The 16,166-nt window shown below is 39.5% G+C and overlaps 1 protein-coding gene across 2 annotated transcripts; it reads left to right on the top strand.

Annotated features, from left to right (window-relative positions):
- The first annotated feature begins 387 nt into the window (after window positions 1–387).
- LOC126374324 (mitochondrial potassium channel ATP-binding subunit) lies at window positions 388–14,111 on the top strand. Of its 2 annotated transcripts, none has more exons than XM_050020888.1 (14): window positions 388–530; window positions 607–949; window positions 1,185–1,337; window positions 3,298–3,443; window positions 4,873–4,948; window positions 5,870–6,010; window positions 7,048–7,232; window positions 8,128–8,305; window positions 8,476–8,595; window positions 9,233–9,336; window positions 9,861–10,035; window positions 10,932–11,110; window positions 11,938–12,085; window positions 12,858–14,111. In XM_050020888.1, exons 1-14 carry the CDS (start codon window positions 484–486, stop codon window positions 12,954–12,956), a joined length of 2,094 nt encoding a protein of 697 aa, XP_049876845.1. In that variant the 5' UTR covers window positions 388–483; the 3' UTR covers window positions 12,957–14,111. The 2 variants fall into 2 exon arrangements, with proteins under 2 accessions (XP_049876845.1, XP_049876844.1); XM_050020887.1 differs by lacking the exon at window positions 4,873–4,948 and adding an exon at window positions 3,817–3,892.
- The last annotated feature ends 2,055 nt before the right edge of the window (window positions 14,112–16,166 follow it).

The raw sequence follows: 16,166 nt of genomic DNA, 5'->3' as shown, positions 1-16,166 counted from the left end.
CGGGAACGGGACAGTTGCTTTCTTCATTGAGTAATCTAAATAATTAATACGAAGTGGTGTTTTGTGGTTAATGATCGCATTAAGTTAGTCGGAAGACATTCGCGAGTGTTATTATATTGGAGTATTCAATAAACAAAGTGTATCTGCCTATTTTCGCTTCGTGCCGGGAAGCCGCTTCATAACTCAAAAGTTTATGCGGACTTTTGAGTTAATTCGTTTGGGGTTCGGAGTAGGAGTCTGCTCCGAGGGTGGGGGCTTAGGTTTCATCATCATCATCTTTCATCATTTCATCAATCATCAAGAAAAAAAATACGTAAGACATGGCTGTATGGGCATAGTTCCCTTTGCCTTACCCTTCGGGGAAAACCAAAACAAAAAAAAAAAAAATTGGCTATAGAAATCACGTAATTCTAGTTAAAATTAAATAAAAATATGTGTCATTAGCTATTTTTTAAAAAGAGCAGGTTATATTTATTTCTAAAAATGTGGCAATTGTTGCAAAATCATTCATGTTTGCTAATGAGGCAAAGGTAAAGTTTCATAACCTATTACCCTATGTTTTCTTCCAATTACTTATACAATCTCACTGAAACTTTGTCGTTACAGGTTGCTACCAGTGAAAACCAATACGCACTTTACAAATTTGATAAAATCGAAACCGTCAAAAATTGTGAAACGTTATTTTTCTGAAGTCAAAAATTGTCCAGAAAAAAGTGCAAAGTCCAATATTTTTTTAATTTGCAGCCCTTGGAAGTTGTGTACAGGTGTTAGTGTAGGCCTTGCTGCTCGTTTGTTGTTAGATAATGGAGTGGCTTACTGTAAGGCACAGTCAAATTCTAGGGTAATACAGAGAGGGTCAAAGATAAACGATGATAGTGCTAAGTTTGACTGGAAAAGACTATATCTATACCTAAAGCCTCATAAATGGCTGTTGGCTGCTGCTGTCGGTGTAAGTAAACTTATTCACTTTTTTTAATTTTTTTACTATTTATTGAACTTGTAAATATTTGTCCAGCTGCTAATATTAATAAAGATGCATTTAAAATAAAAATAACATTATATTTGTAACCTCTCAATCCTAAGAAATTCATAAATATTGGCTGACAGATTTTTGAATGAACATTTATTGCGCACTTTAAAAGGACTTTGGGTCATAAAACCTTAACCTAATTCTTTTATTCCAGTCTGCATTAGCAGTGGCATTCCTGAATGTCTACATTCCCGCCATGCTTGGAGTCATAGTCAATGTATTAGCAAATATGAAGAGCAGTCAGGCGGACTTCATAGAACAAATCAAACTGCCGGCTATCAAGTTAATATCCTTGTATATGGGACAGGTAATGTATTGTTTTTGGTTTGTGACTAGGATATTTCTTATTGTTGATAAGAGCTGTTTGAGTCAGAACTTTTTTGATTTAATTTTCTCTTTATGAGTTTCCCTAACGTCCTGACAAGAATTAGAAGAGGGAGGGAGATTTTTTTAAATTTATTTATTTAGATAGGTAAACCAACAGTACACATTATATGGTAAAGTTCAAAAAATTCAAGTCTTAAGTTAATTTTTGTATATGTGCCCCAACTACTGGTGACACGGCATTCACAATTACAACAACAAAACATATATCTAAGTATTATTATAAATAAATAAATAAATAAAAATAGCCTTTATTCACCGATGTACAATTCTACTTTACATAGGTTTATTATATGTAGTACTTATTCTAATCGGGCTGTCCCGAGACATAGGCCTCCTCCATCATGCGCCAATCTGCTCTACTTTGTGTGTATCGTCTCCATCCCTTAGGTAGGTCGTCCTCCCATCTTTTGATTGGCCTCCCTCTTCGCCTTTTGCCGTCTCTGGGATACCATTCCGTGATGTCGTGTCGTGATGGTGAAGTATTATTATATTAGTATAAATAAATATGTATAAAACTTAAATAGAAATTATCTTCTAAATGAAAACAGTGAGGTTGGCTGGTGAGGTTGATGGATGCGATAAGTGCAAGTGTGGAGTATCACCACAAACTATGGCTCACCTTTTATGCTGTCCTAAATGCCCTAACACTTGCACTATTAATGACCTTCAATATTTTTGAATGCAATATGCGAAAGTTCTATTCACAATGCTTATTTATGACATCTTCCCTACCAAAAATAAAAATATAATATACTACAACTTCCACAAGCATTCCTTTTTTGAAATTTACAAAACGCAACTCATTTGTTTAGGTAGCCAAATAGGCCAAATAGATCGATATATTTTACTTAATAAGATATCTATCATATAACCTCTGTTTGACCTCTGAATGTAAGGGCATGTTGGCAATCTTGGCAAGGTTAAGAATACTATCATGTGTGTCAAAGGTGTACAATAATATTATAATAAATTATATGCCAGAGAGAGAAGAAGCGACAGACAGGCATGTCGCTATAAGGAGGAGGCCTATGTCCTGGGACAGTCTGGCATATACATAATACTTTCAGACAATCAGGTGATCAGCCTGTGATCTTCTTTTTATCTTCTTCTTATCGTGTGGGTTGTGAGGTGGAATACCAGCTTCATCAACCCTGGTGTGTTATTATTGAGCTGCCAAAGGCCCCTGACATGGTTCATGTAACGATTACTCACTTATCAGTAAGTAGCTAGTAACCGGGACCAAAGGCTTAGTATAGTGCCTTGCAAAGCACGGCTCAGCCTGTGATGTCTTAGCCAAACCGGCAGCCCAACAGTATGCGAGCGAAGCGAGTGTCGTGATCCAGGATCCCCTACTTGACCCTACAGCATATAATTATTTTATCATTCCGCTGATAAAATAGTAGTCTTCACTTATTATACTTACTTCATCATCATCAGCCCATTAACGTCCCCACAGCTGGGGCACGGGCCTTCCCTACGGATGGATAGGGAGATCGGGCCTTAAACCATCACGCGGGCCCAGTGCGGATTGATGGTTATTAACGACTGCTAATGCAGCCGGGACCAACGGCCTAACGTGCCTTCCGAAGCATGAAGGAGCTCGAGATGAAACCTTTTTTTTTGTGGTCCCCCATCCTATGACCGGCCTTTGCGAAAGTTGCTTAACTTCAACAATCGCAGACCGAGCGCGTTTACCGCGTTTATACTTACTTATTACATACTTATTATGATGACTCGCTAGTTTGCTCTGTATAAAGGACAACCACTGACCCACAGGATGGCATTAACTAAATAATGTAATAAATAAATATAGTAATAACTTTGTATTCTTCTCTTCTTAACTACCTAACCTATTAACCCAACATACTACTCCCTTCCAGGCAGCGTTCACATTCATGTACATCCACCTTCTGTCTCAAGTAGGAGAGCGCGTCGCGTCACAGATGAAACAGGACCTGTTCGTGTCCATACTCAACCAGGACATGGCATTTTTCGACCGGGAGCGAACCGGGGAACTTGTCAATAGGTAATTTAATTTCTCATTCTTTATTTATTGGGCGGAAGGCAAAAGGGAAACCACTGCCCTATTTTTCCCTAAAAAAAGTAACATGGAAAATGCTGCACCAACAAGAGCGTGGCTCTTAAATTGGTGATGATGATTCCGAGAAACACTTAGTAGATTAAAAAAAAAACAAAAGAAAAGAGTATGACTAAAAAAAATTCTTTACTTTTTAATCCTTGTTATATTCATCGGTCTATCCTTTTGTAACTACTTAAAATAAATGTATGCGAAGTGGTAAAACTATTATTATATATATTATAAAAAAATCGGCGTTTTTTACCACAGTCTACGAATGTTGATCAATCCACATTAATTTTAACATATTTGTAAATTTCAGATTAACAGTAGATGTTCAAGATTTCAAGAGTTCCTTCAAACAAACCATATCGGGTGGTTTGCGAGCTATTACACAGGTAAATGCTTTCAGAACTTCAGACTTCTTCAAACATCAAAAGTTAAAACACAATCCTAAAATAGCCCAAATCTTCTTATTATCGTGTGGATTGTGAGGTGGAATACCAACCTTATCAACCCTGGTGTCAGGGTTATTATTGAGCCGCCAAAGGCCCCTGACATGACTCATGTAACGACTACGTACTTAGTTTACATCAGTAAGAAGTAACCGGGACCACCGGCTTAACGTGCCTTCCTAAGCTCGGATCGTCTTACTTTCGGACAATCAGGTGATCAGCCTGTAAAGTCCTAATCAAACTAAGGATCACAAAGTGATTTTTGTGATATATCCCCACCGGGATTCAAACTCGGGGCTTCCGGATCGTGAGCCCAACGCTCAACCACTGGACCAAGGAGGCTTAAATAACCTGATTCCTGTACTCACCATCTAATTTTATTTTAAGTTATACCTGTCATTTTCGTATCCGCTGAAAAGGAAAGGGACGGGTAATCGACAGGCATCCTATTTATGGAACACACGTCAATTTAGGCAGAATATTAAAAACCCTTCCAAAATCTTTTATTAGCCAATAACCCGACAGAATTAAGTTGATAGCACACAAGAGGTGCACATGAGTGAGATGCCTATTTTATTCGCCCGGGTTATTTATTCATTTTAAAACTTAACTGTTGTCATCATCCGTCCCTTTCCTTTTCGGCGAATAAAAAAATGACGGGTATAACTGAAAATAAAATTAGGAGTTGAGAAACACTTAGTAGATTAAAAAAAAAACAAAAGAAAAGAGTATGACTAAAAAAAATTCTTTACTTTTTAATCCTTGTTATATTCATCGGTCTATCCTTTTGTAACTACTTAAAATAAATGTATGCGAAGTGGTAAAACTATTATTATATATATTATAAAAAAATCGGCGTTTTTTACCACAGTCTACGAATGTTGATCAATCCACATTAATTTTAACATATTTGTAAATTTCAGATTAACAGTAGATGTTCAAGATTTCAAGAGTTCCTTCAAACAAACCATATCGGGTGGTTTGCGAGCTATTACACAGGTAAATGCTTTCAGAACTTCAGACTTCTTCAAACATCAAAAGTTAAAACACAATCCTAAAATAGCCCAAATCTTCTTATTATCGTGTGGATTGTGAGGTGGAATACCAACCTTATCAACCCTGGTGTCAGGGTTATTATTGAGCCGCCAAAGGCCCCTGACATGACTCATGTAACGACTACGTACTTAGTTTACATCAGTAAGAAGTAACCGGGACCACCGGCTTAACGTGCCTTCCTAAGCTCGGATCGTCTTACTTTCGGACAATCAGGTGATCAGCCTGTAAAGTCCTAATCAAACTAAGGATCACAAAGTGATTTTTGTGATATATCCCCACCGGGATTCAAACTCGGGGCTTCCGGATCGTGAGCCCAACGCTCAACCACTGGACCAAGGAGGCTTAAATAACCTGATTCCTGTACTCACCATCTAATTTTATTTTAAGTTATACCTGTCATTTTCGTATCCGCTGAAAAGGAAAGGGACGGGTAATCGACAGGCATCCTATTTATGGAACACACGTCAATTTAGGCAGAATATTAAAAACCCTTCCAAAATCTTTTATTAGCCAATAACCCGACAGAATTAAGTTGATAGCACACAAGAGGTGCACATGAGTGAGATGCCTATTTTATTCGCCCGGGTTATTTATTCATTTTAAAACTTAACTGTTGTCATCATCCGTCCCTTTCCTTTTCGGCGAATAAAAAAATGACGGGTATAACTGAAAATAAAATTAGGAGTTGACAGTTATATTCAAGTTTTAAAGTTCTGTACGTTGCTATTGCGCGCGTTTCTAACGAGTGCGAAGAGGATAGACTGACGATCACACCTACTTATGATCCTAACTACCTATCACTTTATTGGACACAATGAAAATCCAATATAACCTTATATACAATCGTTTTCTTATATTTTCCAGGTGGTAGGATCCGCAGTGAGTCTGCTGGTGATCTCACCGCACCTGACAGGGCTGACGATGGTGTGTGTACCGTCTGTGGTCATCGGAGGCACCTTCATTGGCTCCTTACTGAGAAAGCTGTCTAGAGAAGCTCAGCAACAGGTAAACTCACATAACATATCATAAACAGCATGCGTACGGTCACGAGTACTAATATGTATACACTTTGAAACCATGTTACATTAACTTTTTTGACGAATTAAACCGTAAGTCTCATTAAATGTCAAATATGATAGTGCGACAGAGTTCTAAAGTGGGTACATGATATTGCTCATGACTGTATCTAGCAGGTATTACACACACACACACACACAAACATTATTGATTACATAAACGCGGCCTGGACTCCATATGAATAGAGATTGAATAGAGAGACTGTACGTCATTGGAATTGCCCTCTTGTCAATCAACAGTAGCAGCTTCTTTCTCCCGGCTATACAGGCTGTGAGAAACTGCAGTAGTTTCATTCCACCGTTTCCTCTTTTGTCTTCGGATTTACGGCTGGGTTCCATCCCTATTTGGTGGATATCCCAACCGCTTCGGACGATTCCTTCATTATGCGCACTGCTAAAGAGTGGAATTCTCTGCCGTCTTCTGTATTTCCAAATGCATATAACTCGACTGATTTCTGGGCGAGCGAGCTCATTCTTAGGCCTCGTCAATGCCTTCGGGCAAGTCTGAGGTCAAGAGCAAACCTATCAAAGGTAAAAAAAAAATACAAATTGACGATTCAAAGCGTAACTATGTTGATGATAATGTTGTCTGCTGAATAAACATATTCTTAATTTGAATTTAACCTGATGAGACACCCTGATGAGGTATGGCGCATACCTAGATATTAGCCCCAATCAGCCGGATGGTTCCGGATATTAGCCGTAAAAACTCCTCCAACCCACAGTGGAGCACTGAGGTGCAGCAGGTAAACTTAAAGTTGATTATTATAGAATTCAACAACAGAGTAGTCCTTCGGGCTTCTTCTTATCGTGTGCGTTGCGAGGTGAAATATCAACCTCATCAGTCCTGCTGTTAAGATTACTATTGAGCCGCCAAGCGCAGCTGCTTCAGGATTTTACAGTACACCTCTGACCGCCATCGGGGATACAGACGTGATACTACACAATGTGTGATGAAATCCACAGATAGAGAAAGCAACGCTAGTCGCAGAAGAAGCGATATCAAACATGCGTACGGTTCGAGCGTTCGCGGGCGAAGAGAACGAAGCGAGAATGTTCGCTGAGGAATGCGAAGCTGCTGCTGATATGAGCATGGAGCTGGGGCTTGGAGTAGGATTATTCCAAGCTGGGACTAACTTGTTTCTGAACGGGTGAGTTGAGGTTTTCTATACTGGACTGAGGATCGAATCATCATCACTAATTTAAAAGCCATCTCAGCCATCAGTCAATCTTGTCGGTGTAGCATTCTTTACCCTGAATTCGTACGTACGGAACAAAGCGGACTGGAAACGTACTTTTTAATTTTAAAATGGTTTTTTATCTGCCTCTGAGAATAGCCTGTAAATCTTTTAACAAGCCCGGCTGTAGGATAATGTTCCATAATCATCACTAAGAGCTACGCTCTTGTCGGTGTAGCATTCCTCTACATGCTACTTTTTAGGGAAAAATAAGGCAGTGGTTTCCCTCGTGCCTTCCGCCCCGCAGTACTCTGTCTGACGCGAGAGTGATGGCGTCCAGAGCAGTCTATTTTAAAGCCGTACTAGGACTCCCGTCCTCCGCCTTTGAATAGTACTGACAGTTACTGCTGAGGATCGAATAACGACATACAGATCGTCTTTTGAGTAACCGGCAGAGGGATTTTGACGAAAGGCAATGGCTTGATCACATATTACCGTACATTAAAGGAACATAATAGATGGGTCAATTTTGTCGTCAACGAATTTATATGGAGTTTTTACTGACTTTTTGACGTTTGTATGCATTTGACATTGATCTGGCAGATTTTTTGTCGACGCCTGCCCCATAGTCGTTTTATTCAAAGATATTCGACTTTTTTCTGTTATGTGGCTATCACCAATTGCTAGTTCTGAATTACGAGGCCGGGTGTGCGTATTTATGTGCTCAAGTTGTAGGTTTGGTTGACTAGTTTATAGAGAATGTGATGGGATATACTTAAAAAGGCAAACGATAACTGAAAGTAGTCACTTAAATGCGAGCCCGGTGCCTAACCTAACCTACCCAACACTGTGAATCTCTTCTTTCCAGTATGGTACTAGCAACAATGTTCCTCGGTGGTCACCTGATGTCAACCGGTCAGATGTCAGCGGGAGACGTTATGGCATTTCTAGTCAACGCCCAGACCGTGCAGAGATCTGTGGCACAGCTGTCTCTGTTATTTGGATCTGTGGTCAAGGGCATCAGTGCGGGAGGACGAGTGTTTGAGGTGAGATTAACGTTCTAGAAAGATCTAGAACATTTCAGATTGTTTTATTGGACCGTTCAGATGTCTGTAAAGTAACTGTGTCGTAAATGATCCTTCGTTCAGGGATATGTCAACAAAAGATGTTATGAAATTTAAAAAAAAGTTTTTAAATATAGAACGTTTTTGTGCAGTACATAAACAAGGAGCCAACGATGGACACGTCAGGCACGAAGACGATCAAGTACCACGAGTTTCTGGGTGACATCGAGTTTAAGAACGTGACCTTTTCTTACCCCACGAGACCTGAAGCGGTAAGTAATTAGTAATACAAAAATATATACACGCCACGACACTATTTAGATATGGGGGTTTAAAAAGGTCTAATTGAATCAGTTCATTTCAAAAGCAATATTTGACGCTGTTAACATTTATAACGCACTCACGTAATGATGTTTTAGATGAATTGTTTCAATGTGATCTACCCTTTCAGAATCACTCCTTTCAATCCGTTCACTCCATTCGTTTCAACTCAATCATCCATCTTTCCTTCATTATTCTTCTTTCAAAAATCAATATTCGACCTCTTGCTTATCCCACATACATTTATATGCGATATAGAATCATCATCTTCAATTTAAGAGCCACGCTCTTGTCGGTGCAGCATTTCTGTAAAATACTCTCCAAGCTACTTTTTTAGGGAAAAATAGGGCAGTGGTAGAATAATACAGGGATATTTTATTTATCTTCACTCCTTTTATTTTCTCCTTTTTTTACAAAAAAAAAGCTGCCTTTACTCTCCGACCTCAATAATCATAGACAATCCTTTTTAAATTCATACCATAAACAAGCAAATCTCCATTAATTATCCTTCCATAGTATTCTCTCCTACTTTCTTATCAATATTACGTTCCGTTCTACTCACTTTCGAACGTGTATTATTGTTTTCAGGTCGTATTGAGACATTTCAATTTGAAGATACCAGCGGGTAAAACCGTAGCTATTGTGGGCACTTCAGGGAACGGGAAGTCTACTATTGCAGCTTTGTTAGAAAGGTATGTCACACAATACTCAGTATTCACAGACACGTATGACGATAAATCGTGAGATTCATTGTGGCCTTTTTAAACCCCTTGGAAAGTACCCTATGTTATATTCTGTACCCCCATAATCGGTCGAACAAACAAACTGACTTTGACGTTTAATATAATAGAATAATTTATTTATCTGCCTAAAGGCTTGGTAATAAAGCTCGTTATTATTATTATTATGTTTGTTTATGTACATTAGCAGCTCAGAGCTGATCTAGACGATCTCAGAGCAGATGCGTTCCTGTCGTGCGTGTGTGTGTGTGTGTGTGTGTGCGTGTGTGTGTGTGTGCGTGTGTGTGTGTGTGCGTGTGTGTGTGTGTGCGTGTGTGTGTGTGTGCGTGTGTGTGTGTGTGCGTGTGTGTCGTTTTCATGAGCTGCGTGCGTGCGTGCGTGCGTGCGATTGTGTGTGTGTGTGTGTGTGTGTGTCGTTTTTTGGGAACGGAAAGTCATTGGACCAGACAGGCCAATACATAAATCCTCTATTCCAGATTCTACGACGTAAATGAAGGTCAGGTGACGATAGACGGCGTGGACATCCGCGAGATGGACTGCAGGTGGCTCCGCGGGCGCGCGCTCGGGCTGATCAGCCAGGAGCCCGTGCTGTTCGCGACCACGGTCAAAGAGAACATCCGTTACGGGAAACCGGACGCTAGCGATGCCGAGGTGAGATGAGTGCGTTTTATAAAAGCTCTTCGTAATAAACCTACGCCTCCGTAACAGCCTCCGTGGTCGAGTGGTTAGAGCGTTAGGGTCACGATCTGGAGGTCTGGGTTCGATTCCCGATGGGGACATTGTCGAAATTACTTTGTGAGACTGTTCTTTGTTTGGTAAGGACTTTTTAGGCTTGAATCACCTGATTGTCCGAAAAAGTAACATGATTCCGTGCTTCGGAGGGCACGTTAAGCCGTTGGTCCCGCAGTGGAACAGCGTGGTGGAGTATGCTCCATACCCCCCTCCGGTTGATTGAGGGGAGACCTGTGCCCAGCAGTGGGACGTATGTAGGCTGTTTATGTAATAAACCTACGCGGGAAAAGACTTTTTTTAAAAGGGGGCAATACAGCATTAACTGTCATACAAATAAGTGATAGGAAAATAATTTCACCGCTTTCTAAATTTAAATTTTGTGACAACATGTCAAACGACAAATAAGTTCGTAACAAAATGTTACTAGTTGTAGAGGGTGAGATGGCTGACCGTATTTAAAAAAAAGAATAGAACAATCAATTAAAAAAATACAATCGCGTGCAACTCTCCATTATGAAACGAATTTTCAATATGAAAATGATTAGGTATATAACATTTTTTGCCATTTTGCTTGTAGGTGTAGTATGTATCACTCAGGAGAAAGTACGATTCGCAACTCGGGTGCATTAAGCATATCTACACCCTCAAACACTAAATGACATGCAGTTTTGTTAACACTTTTAAGGACAGAACCACTAATCACAAGGTGTCATATTACCTACTATGAATCATCAATGACCCATGATATCTGTCCGTGAAAGGGTTAATTGGGACATTGTCGTGAGCTTATGTTATGTTATTTTATTCAATTCCAGATAATGAACGCAGCAAAAACAGCAAACGCACACGAGTTCATCTTAGGCTTTCCTGACGGTTATAACACTCTAGTGGGGGAGCGAGGCATGTCGCTCAGTGGGGGCCAGAAACAGAGGATAGCCATAGCCCGCGCCGTGTTGAAGAACCCGCCTGTGCTCATACTGGATGAGGCTACTAGGTCAGTACTATGCTTATAATAATAAACCAGTATAAACAAGAGCATAATACTCTAGTATGGGGGCGAGACGTGTCGCTCAGTGGGGGCCAGAAACAGAGGATAGTCGTAACCCGCGCCGTGTTAAAGAACCCGCCTGTGCTCATACTGGATGAGGCTACTAGGTCAGTTGTACCCTTATAATAATAAACCAATAATAAACATTTTGGTCATTACATCATAGGTTAAAGCGTTGGGGCTCACAATCTGGAGGTCCGGGTTAAATTCCTGATGAGGAAATTGTCGGAATCACATGAGACTGTCCTTTGTTTCGCAAGGACACTGTAGGGTAAATCACGTGATTGTTCGAAAAAGTAAGATGATGTGCATCGGAATGCACATTAGTCCGTCGGTCCCGGGCTAGCTCAAAACACCTCCACCAACCCGCATAGGAGCAGCGTGGTGGAGTATGCTCCATACCCCTCCGGGTGATTGACGGAACGCCTGTGGTCAGCAGTAGGACATAGGCTGTTTATGTTATGTATGTTAAACATGTTATACTGGATGACGCTACTAGGTCAGTACAACGCTTTTGATAATAAACCAGTATAAACAAGGGCATAATACTGTAGTGTGGGGGCGAGTCATCGCTCAGTGGGGGCGAGAAACAGAGGACTGCCATAGCTCGCGCTACGTTGAAGAGCGCGCCTGTGCTCATGCATTTGTATCTCCATCTGAATTACTTTCAATCATTTATCAATTCAATCGGTCTCTCAGTGGCCGTGTGACGTCACATTGGCTCTACAATTTAATTCAAAATACGAATACTCAAACAACTCGTTGTTTTTCAGTGCCTTGGACTCAGCTGGTGAGAAGGTAGTCCAAACGGCGTTGGAGACAGCTGCTAAAGGCCGCACCGTTTTGGTGATAGCTCATAGACTGTCAACCATCATGAATGCTGATCTGATCGTCGTGCTCAATAGAGGGAAAATTGTTGAGGTGAGTCTCTGATGCATTTTAAATAAGATTCTTCTCTTGTGTGGGTTGACACAAATCATTAACAACCCTGGTCACATGTGTTGATCAACTTACAACGTCCTGATCAAACTAGGATTTAGAACCCGGGACTTTTCTTTCATTCTAATTTCTACTGCAAGACATGGGGGCCGTCCATTAATCATGTGATGTTTTTTCCTCCCCCTCCCCCTTGGTGATACATGGTGAGGTTCAAGACTAACCCCCCCCCCCACCCCCTATCCCATATCACGTGTATTTTTAAGTAAAAGATCATTCGCCCACTTCGTAAATTCTTCTTTGACAATAATATTTTTGTACACGTTTGAGGAAAAAATAATTGCACGGAACGGATTCGGTTCAGTATCGCGCGTTTGCCGAAAAAATAAATACTCGTGATATATTACTACACCCTCCCTCCCCCCTTATGATATTTCGTGATTTTTTCATGGACCCCTCCCCCTCTCTCGTGCCTCGTATGATTATTGGACGGCCCCATGTCTGGTCTAAGATGGCAAAGTTAATTTTACCCCACTGCGGCGAAGAAAAAAGGAGTGTTTGTATGCATGTATGTACGTCTGTTCCCTTCTAACTTTTAAACCACCGCTAAGAATTTAACAGATGAGGTGTCACTAGAAGCGTCTTGATTGTCCGGTGGTTAAAGGCTATGTGACGTCACACTAAATTCAATATGGCGCCAACTTTTATATACTGTTTTATGTATATAAAGTTTATCTTATCTTTTCTTATCCCACAGATGGGCACCCACGATCAGCTGAAGAAACAAAAAGGTTTCTATTGGAACCTCATTAAACAACAGGACCAGGATGCAGATAATACTTCCAGAGCATTATGAGGTTAAAGCTCTAGTTTATATAGGTCAATTTTCCTTAGCACCTGAGGCTTAGATTCTAAATGATGCTAGTTTTAATTTGTTGAAGCTTGTGGAAGAGTTTTTAAGTAATTTAAGCGTAGTTGGTCGATTATGTGAAGCCTTACACATGTTGCAATATTGGTAGTTTCTCACCAATGTCACTTGACTTGCTAAAGGTCGGTTAATTAAACCAGCCCCCGCGGCACAGTGACGCCGTCGCTAATTATATCGAGGGCTTCGTTCTACCAATGGCCGTACGACGATTATCTGCGTAGATAGCATTCGCTGCCTCTGTCGATCGAAGCCCTCGATATAAATCGCGACGCGCGCGACGCAGTTGCCGTGCCGCGGAGGCTAGTACAATATGAGGCTAGTGTAATAGGAGGGAACGTTCGTACAATTCAATTTTATTGTACAATTCTTTAAAAACCAAATTGTTTTCGGAAAATATTAAATCTAAATTGAATATAAGTTGACTTTGACTGACAAAAAGAGTTCATATACAATATCATAGTAGGTATATTGTAATCACGGTAGAAAGAGGATGGAAGAGCCAAGTGAGCGCGAAACGCGTGCCCTAATGTATGAGCAAATAGTTCATACTTCAACTTTGCACTCCACTCCTGTGCAAACTTTAAATTTTATTATAATAATATTATTTTAATACATAAATATGTATTATTTGAAATTATTATCAAGTCAGAAAAGCAATTTTATTTTTGAAGGTCTACACTGTAAGTTTTGTTCTTAAATCATTAAAATTATTATGTACCTTACGTTCTTATGTAAATAATTATTATTGCTGTGTTTTTGAATCTTGCTATTATGGTCACTTTTTACAATGGTTTTAAACGTTTTTTTTTTAATAAAAGTTGTTTCTAAGATTATAAGTTGCATTCTATTTATGAATATTTCCATTTTGTGATAATTGTATTTAACAATTTAAATATACCAAGGAGGTTAAATGTGTTTTTTGTAAATTATATTATGAACATTATTTAAGGACACTAAAACTCATAAGTAGTAAAATGTAGAAGAAGCATCTTCGCATTTATGTGTATTTATTGTGTTAATAAATTATTTTTCGTATCTGTATTTGTATTGTTGGGAATCGGAGGAATAAAAGTGTTATCAATATCTTATTTTGTTTTCTTTCTAATACCTAAAGGCGATAAACAAAACTGATATCAAAACGATCGCTTGTTCGTTGTTTGAGTTTTGGTTTTGATTCAGTCATGTGTACAAAGGTAATAGGTAGGTAGGTGGTAAGGTAAGGTAAGGTAGGTTGGTTGGTCATGTGTAGGTAAGGTAAGGTGATTTGATGATCAATGAATCAAACTAGCGAAAATAAACTGTTTCAATGTCATGTCAAAGTAGGTATGTACAGTCATGAGCAATATAATGTACCCACTTTAGTGAAACTTACAGTTCGATTTGTCAAAAAGTTAATGTCACATGGTACCAAAGTGTATACATATTAATGCTCGTGACCGTACACTCGTATTCTGTCCGCGTACTTTAAGTTGCTTCTCAAACGGTAAACGCCGGTTCGAACCCCGGTACCGGACTTGTAACAATGAGTTATTAATTTATCGTAAGTGCAGTTAGTGAAAACACAGTTGTTTCGACCATTATAGACGGCGTTACGGCTCACCACGTTGGTCTCTGAGGACACAGAAAGCTCGGAGAAGGTGTGGGTACTTAGTTCACCTTGGAATGGATGTACCTCTGGCAACCCCATTGGGTTATAATCGTGAAGACATTTTTGAATTAGGTACCTACCTATGCGTATAATCAAAGAGCAAAAGTTCAGACACAGCCCAGCAAATTATTTGTAAACAGTGGTGAAATTATGAACCATTTGTTGTCATAATTATAAAATTTATGTTTTTGTAGGTCTTTTTGGTCTAAGTATTACAGAGTTTTAAGTTTACGTGGTTATAATCATAATTAAAACACATAATAACGGGTTCTTACCGCGTTTAAAATAGTGTTATCTGACATGTTAGCTGACAGCTAACATTTCAAGGTTAGCCCAAGTCACAGCTCAAGTGACGTAATCTTTCCTGCGTTGCCTGTTCGTAAAAAATAAATTAACCACGACCAATGTTCTTATATTTACTTTGCAAGGAAATATTGAACTTTTAGTTAGAGATTTACTTACAGTTTTGATATTTTTTTGTATATGTGACAAGTAATAGTAATTAAATATATTAGTCAATAATTCACTTAATTTTCAATAACAAAATTTACGTCCTTGGAATCATGGAGATACCAATTTAATGGTAACACAGCGGTAACACTTACGTCATCAATAGGCTAGCAATGGCGGCTTGTCATAGCATTGAGCAGATTGAGCATAAGTACCTGGTTTTCTTATACCATGCCCAATATGATTCGACACATCAACGGAAACACCGATTTCGAGAACTAAAATATTGTAGAGTCCTACCTTATAGCAGCACACCATCCGGGGTCAGCGTTTACCACCTCCTAGCCGGAGTCCCATGCTTCATGAAAAAAAAATCAAATAAAAATATTTATTTCAGTATCTTGAGGTAGCTACTTAATACAGTTCAAGGGCAGGGGTCACCTTATAAGAAAACATTTGCTTGAGTTGGTTGGGTGACCCCGCTCTTCCGAAGTTGTAATGTAATATTTATTTACCTTTAACTAAAGTAGGTAACTCCAGTAGCAACGAGACAGTTCCGAAGTCTCGAGTTTGATTATTAGCACTACGTACACCACTTAATTCTAGAATAATCTGTTATGTTCATTATTCGCACACACAAACACACAGTTCACAGTTGGCTCAACTTTTATAGACGGCGACACGGCTCACCACCTATCACGTTAGTCTAACTGAAAGCTATGGTGTGAAATCTTAGTTCATCTTGCGATGGATGTACCTCTGACTACCCCAAATGGGATGAAGTCGTGAGCTTATGTTAATTACTCGAGTTAAGATAACTTTACGTATTTTCTGGAATATTTTTCGGGCAGATGGCGAAGGTACGTACAACTGAATAGTAACTAGTGAATTATATTCTCTTTGAAGGTACTCGACAAAAAATAAAGTACTCAACTACACCACTAGAGGCGCCCAGTAGCCGCAGTCGCAACCTAATCCAATCCTTTTTTCTCATTGGACAGAAAGTATGAGTGTGTCGACAATTAAACTTGTTGCTGTTG

Source organism: Pectinophora gossypiella, chromosome 17, assembly GCF_024362695.1.
Source record: "Pectinophora gossypiella chromosome 17, ilPecGoss1.1, whole genome shotgun sequence".
Taxonomy (NCBI): domain Eukaryota; kingdom Metazoa; phylum Arthropoda; class Insecta; order Lepidoptera; family Gelechiidae; genus Pectinophora; species Pectinophora gossypiella.
Note: the sequence above shows the minus strand (reverse complement) of the source record. Positions and strands in the feature narration are given on the sequence as shown.